This window comes from Vombatus ursinus, unplaced genomic scaffold (assembly GCF_900497805.2).
Source record: "Vombatus ursinus unplaced genomic scaffold, bare-nosed wombat genome assembly UNPS02014784.1, whole genome shotgun sequence".
NCBI classification, from domain to species: domain Eukaryota; kingdom Metazoa; phylum Chordata; class Mammalia; order Diprotodontia; family Vombatidae; genus Vombatus; species Vombatus ursinus.
The window spans coordinates 5,847,312-5,853,311 of NW_020954562.1; the positions used below are offsets into that span (position 1 = coordinate 5,847,312).

Here is a 6,000-nt window from a genome sequence, read left to right on the forward strand (position 1 = left end):
CTTATGTTCAGATAGATTGTTCTTCCATAGAGCCCATTCCTAGGATTGTTCTCTTTGGGATTCCAAGAGTCCTGGCCTCTCCTAACCTTCTGGTCCAAATAGAACTTTTGTGGAGAAGCTAATAACATGTAATGTAAATAGCTTTTAAGATGATATGTTGTTTTGCTTTTTGTTGTGTAAATCAGTTCAATAATTAAGTGCCACTTATGTTTCAGATACTCTGCTATGTTCTGTGAATTCAAAGAAAGATTTTTTTTAAACAGTTCCTATCCTCAAGGAGTTTACATTTTGCTAGAGGAATATTCTTTCTTTTTACACTTAAGTTTTCTTATTTTTATAATTAATAAGCATTTATTGTCCCCCAAAAACACTCCTTTCAAAAAAAACCCTTCATAACAAATATGCATAGTCAAGCAAAACAAATTCCTACATTGACCATGTTCAGAAACTTATGTCTCATTCTACATTTTAAGTTCGTTGATTCGCTGTTCAGGAGGTGAGTAGCAAACTTTGCATAAAGGATGCTTCATAAGGAGAGCTTATAATCTAAAATGACTCACTTTTCTGTAACACTTTTCTCACTACTTTCTATGAGACCATGCAAGTATTATCCCCATTGTACACTGGAGGAAACCGAGGCACACGGAGACAGAGCAGCTTATCTGTCCATAAATAACGAGTGTTAGAAGCAGGATTTGAAGTCAGCTCTAAAGTAGAGGCATCTCAATATAACAGGAAGAGCCATGCATTTGGACTACAACAACCTGGGTTCACATACCATCTCTGTTATTTGTGCCTACATGACCCTAGGCAAGTCACTAAAACTCTCTGGACCTCAGTTTCCCCCTCTTTTAAATGAGTAGGTTGAACTAGCTTACCCTCAAAGGCCCTTGTAATTCTAAATCTGTGTCTTTCTGTTGAACCGTAACTATTCTGATCAAAAGTAATGAAGGCATACCTTCTCTGCTTTTTGTAATGAAGTCAAACAGTAAAATAACACGCTTTCCACTTAAATTCACAGTATTTGAGACATCTGTTTGTGTGTCCTGCTTTCTCTTCAGCAGATCTGACAGTGTCCACGTAACTGAGTAGGTCATTGATATATACTGTGCTTTGTTTCCAGGGCTGGGGAGCAGAATACCACCGGCAGGATGTAACCAGTACTCCCTGCTGGATCGAGATCCATCTGCATGGTCCTCTACAGTGGTTGGATAAAGTTCTTACTCAGATGGGCTCACCTCATAATCCTATTTCATCTGTGTCATAAATGGCCCCCTTCACCCCACCCCACCCCTCATCCCCAGGATTCTGCCTCTTTTGGAACTCTTGAGCCTTGCATGTACTTGAAGGATGTTTGAGTCAGACACATTGACAAATTGACAACAGGCTGAAAAGGAGCCTTGGTAATACTTGACCTCTGTGACCAACTGTTGGATTCAAAAACTAAAACCGTTGTAACATACTGTCGGTATCAAGAACTCATTTCGTTTACATTGTAACATTCTCTTGTAAAGTCGACTGGATGCAGATCTTTCAGCGGGGTTTTGTGTATCGCTCAAGAAGAAATGGCCAAATGAGGGACAATTCGTCCGAGGGACAAGTGTTCCTAAGAGATCCTTTTGTATTTGGCACTTTGAAGGGCATCGTTTGGCAGGTGTTTAGCATTAAGCCGTTAGTCTCTCTGAAGTGTGTTTTTTATCCGGTTGGGAGCCCATAATGAGAGTCTCCTTTTTTATGGGCTTTTCACAATATTTTTTAAAAAACCTATTTGTTTAGTAAGAGTTCCTGGGTTGTTCTTTTTTTTTTGTTTGTTTGTTTTTTTTAAAGTAAAGGTTAATCTTGATATAATGTGTAATAGTCTTTCTAAAATTTGTGGGCTGACCACACTGCTGTCACAATAATGTTAGCATCTGCTCTCTGCTAAATGTGTATGTACAGTGTATTTGGAAGTTTAGAATTGATTAGACTAGAGGATTTTAGGAGTATTTGGGGTGGGGGGGAGGGGGGAAGGGAGGGGAATGTGGCAACTGAAAATGTAGACCATACTGTAAACCCAGTTTCTTAGTTTAAAGAAACAGACTGATATCTGAACTTTTACTGTGCATTTCATTTAATTTTTATAGTAACTTTATCCTACTTTTAAACCATTTTTTGCATTGCCCCCCAAATAAGCAGTTATGCAACTGAGTAATCCATGTATCTTTTAAAAAAAATAATCAATTACCAGAGTCAGGAGATGGACTCTCCTTCAAAATATTGTACAATGAACTTGGATTGACTGAGCATTTTTACATAGTTTACGTTAACAAGTTGGCTTTAATCTGTAAATGCATTATTTTGCCAAACCTAGTCACTGTTTAAATGTTTGGAGGATTTAAAAGAACACCCCTGTTTTGAATTCCTTTCAAACTTTAAAATTATTTTTATTTTCCAGGTTTTTTTTTTTGTACTATGTTTGGTTTTATTTTTTTTTTCTGCTAATCTTTTATATTCACTTAAGCTGTAGTACTTTGAGTACTTTTATTCCAAAACTAGTGGGTCTTCTCTACTGGAAATTTTAAATAAACCTGTCATTGCTTACTTTGATTAAAAACTTTGTGTCCTCAGTTTTTCCAAGTCCACTTTCATGATCCTTTGGATTTTCTACTCTTCTGAGAGATTTGTGATCTAGTCTAAATCAAATAGGTAATGGTCCACATCTTCATGTGTGGACTAAATTGATGCTTTAAATTTGTAAATCTAGAAATAGATGAAGGGACTATGAAAATTTCCCTCTCTCAACCCCTGCCATTTTACAGATGAGGAAATTTAGCTCCAGCAAGGTGGATATTTGCCTTGGGTCACAAAGGTAATAGATTGCAGAACTGGGATTTGAACCCTAGTCTTCCCATTCCAAATTCAGAGTTATTTGCACTACTGAGAAAGAAGCATTAGATCATAGATAAAGAGGTAGGGTATTCTGTAAGTAGTTTGGGTTTTGGGTGGATGTTTTGCTTTTCAGTACAGTATCCAAATCTACTGGCAGATTTAGAACTACTGATTAGGAACTTTAGCTATATGTATTTCAGTGCTGATTAATATACTTCAATGTGGATTTGAGGAAGATTGGGGATAGAAAAATGAGTGAGATGAATCCATTTGGGAAATAACCCAGAGAATCCAAGAAGTGTTTGTTTCTCTCTAAATGAACTACCAGGTCAAAGAAAGCAATGGTAATCTTAATTCACTGAAGAAGAACTGTAGCCATACCCCAAGAAGAAGGCATTCCTGATTGTATTTTCAAAACCAACAGATCTCAGGCATGGAGGTTGATGTGGGCACAGGTGATCTGAAGAGGTAGGTGCTACAATAGGAAGGTTGATATTGGAGAGTCTAGGGACAAAAGCTGGTCTAGAAAAGAGCCAATGGAGGTCTCTTTTTTTCCAAAGTTGCCCCCTTGGAGGTAGGCAGGTTTGGGGGAAAGGCAAATGGAAATATATTTTTGTAGGGGTGAAATTGAGAAAGAATTTATGACTTCTTCATATGTCTGAGCCCCTTTTTGAAATCAGAGCGCTCACAGCCCACCAAAACCCCTTGTTTTTTTTCAGATAACCTGCTATTTAGCCATTCCTCCATCTGGTACCAGTGAATTTTTTTATTTAACCCCAGGTGTATTTTTATCCCTATTCAATTTCCTCTTGATTTGCTCCAACATATTTTTGCCTATTGCAATCTATTTGGTTTTTAATAGGATAATCCTATGTGTTAGCTATGCCTCCTAACTTTCTCTCATCTGCAAATCTGATAAGCATGACACCCGTGCCTTTACATCTTTGATTAAAAAAGTTAACATAGGGCCAAACACAGTTGCCTGGAGATGTTCACATTGACCCAAAACCATAAATCAATGTTCTTTGACTCTGACCATTCAAACCGTTCCAAATCCACCTAACTGAACTAATATCTAACCCACATATTTTTATTTAGGGCCCCCAAGAGTATCATGAGAAACTTTTTCAAGTGCTTTGCTAAAATCTAAATCTATTTCCCCCACCTTTGTAGAGAAGGAAAGGAAGGGGACCATAGATGACAAATGTCATGTACTTTGACATACTCTTGTGCTAGTTGACATCAGTTAAACAACAAAAAAGTCGAAATGTAGGTAAAGTACTTATTGCATTTCCTTGATCTACAAGTCTAGTAACCCAGTGGAAAAGATTAGTCTGAACACCAACTAGCCCTGAGCAAATTACATAAGGACTGTGAGCTCTTGTTTCCTCATCTGCAAAATGAGGAGGTTTGACTTGGTGACCTCTCAGGTCCTTGCTGGTGCTCAATCTATGATCCTATGATCTAGAAGGAATTCAGGGCCTCACACTATTATTGCATGCAAAGAAAATGCAAAGAAAAATACAGTCGGTGCTTTGAGGATTGTTTCTTCCTTCGAGGAAAAACGTGCATATTATTAAGCTCCATGTTAAAATAGTAATCTCTTGTTAATTTCAGGCTTCCAACTGGAACCATTTCTGAACATTACAACATGGTTTTGTGTTATCTTCCCTCCCACCCAGTCTACATCAGATTGAGTGCTTTTTCCTGCTTTTAGGATGTTTAGATGTTAGAACTTTTGGTTATATTTTGGATCACTATATTGTGGGGGTCACTGGCCTTTGGATTCCTCCACTCTCCCACCCTTATAATTCCCATATATTTTGTCTGTTTTGCCCCTGCTTTACTGGGTGAGATTTTCATCTTTTCTCCAAAGATAATCTCCCCTTTTTTGATGAAACCTGAGCACCCTTTCATATCTGAGCTAGCTTTCCGATTTTAAGAAGGCTAAAGAGGAGAACTTGGTTCTTCATATGATCCTGGGATTTTGTGAGTCTCTGGCTATTTTGTTCCCCTGCACATGTGAATTTTCATGTGATTTGCCCTCTATTTGAGCCCACTTTAATGTAAAAATGTATGGATCTGCTTTGAGGAAGGCATTTTTTCTTCTCTTTCCTCATCTCGTGCCTGTTTCCACTACAGAAGCAACCTAGCCTGGGCCCTGTTCCTCCATCGCAGTTCATACAACTAAAAGGAAGCAGGATTGGTTTTCCCAAGGGCCCCAAGTTGTGCTCACTTCCAGCATCTCCCTTAGCACTTGCTCCTTGCCTTTTATTTCTTTGTGAATTACCACATCCTTGCTTGTTCTTTGGCACTTTGAAGGTCTGATTCTCTAGTTGCCTTTTTACTCCCTCTGTTCAGGACATTGAAGTCTCTTAGGCTGCTTCTGGAGATTCATGATTCATATCTGTGTAAACTGGCAGGCACTTTACCCTGGGCCTCTGCCTAAGTACACAGCAGAGTCTACCATTACCAGCCATGCTATATTAATATCTCCCTTGTATTTCTAGTAAAAGCCATCCGTTAATGTCCCCACTAACCCTCCATGACCCCTAACTCATGCTTAAGAGACTGAAATTGATGCAGGTTCTTTCAAAAGAATGGGAAAAGAAGCAAATTTAACATTTATAAGGGATATACTTTTATTTAAACATAAGGTTCATCCAGTGCGTGAGATATTCATCTAGGCTACAGAAATTTCTCCAAAGATAATCTCCACTTTATAGATAAACCCTGATCACTCCTCCTTGTCAGAGCTACTTTTTTTTGGTTTTAAGAAGGCCCCCAAAGACACTAACACCAATGAGTTCTGCTACTTATCTATCTTAAAAATGGGGGTAAATGATGATGATCTTATTGCAGACTTATGGGCATCTATATATTTCAGGAGTTTATATTTGGCCACGTTGATGGAGTGATTTTTTAAAATAAAATATGCATATATGAAAGTTTGCCCTTAACTGTCAAAAGTCAATTCATTCAGAAACTCATCCATTCAATTCACTTGATCATAGTGGATAGAGCACCAAGCCTGGAGTCAGGAAGACCTGAATTCAAATCCAGCCTCAGACACTTATTGGCTGTGTGACCCTGGGCAAGTCATTTCACCATGTTTGCCTCAGTTTCCTCATC

The 6,000-nt window shown here is 38.3% G+C and overlaps 1 protein-coding gene across 2 annotated transcripts in view; it reads left to right on the forward strand.

Moving 5' to 3' along the window:
• SMAD1 (SMAD family member 1) overlaps window positions 1-1,985 on the forward strand; it is a 91,972-nt gene extending 89,987 nt beyond the window's left edge. For both annotated transcript variants that reach the window (XM_027866985.1, XM_027866984.1), the window contains one exon: window positions 1,124-1,985. In XM_027866985.1, coding sequence (XP_027722786.1) covers window positions 1,124-1,267 — 144 coding nt within the window. In that variant the 3' untranslated portion in view covers window positions 1,268-1,985. The remainder of the gene's footprint in view (window positions 1-1,123) is intronic.
• Window positions 1,986-6,000: the final 4,015 nt, after the last annotated feature.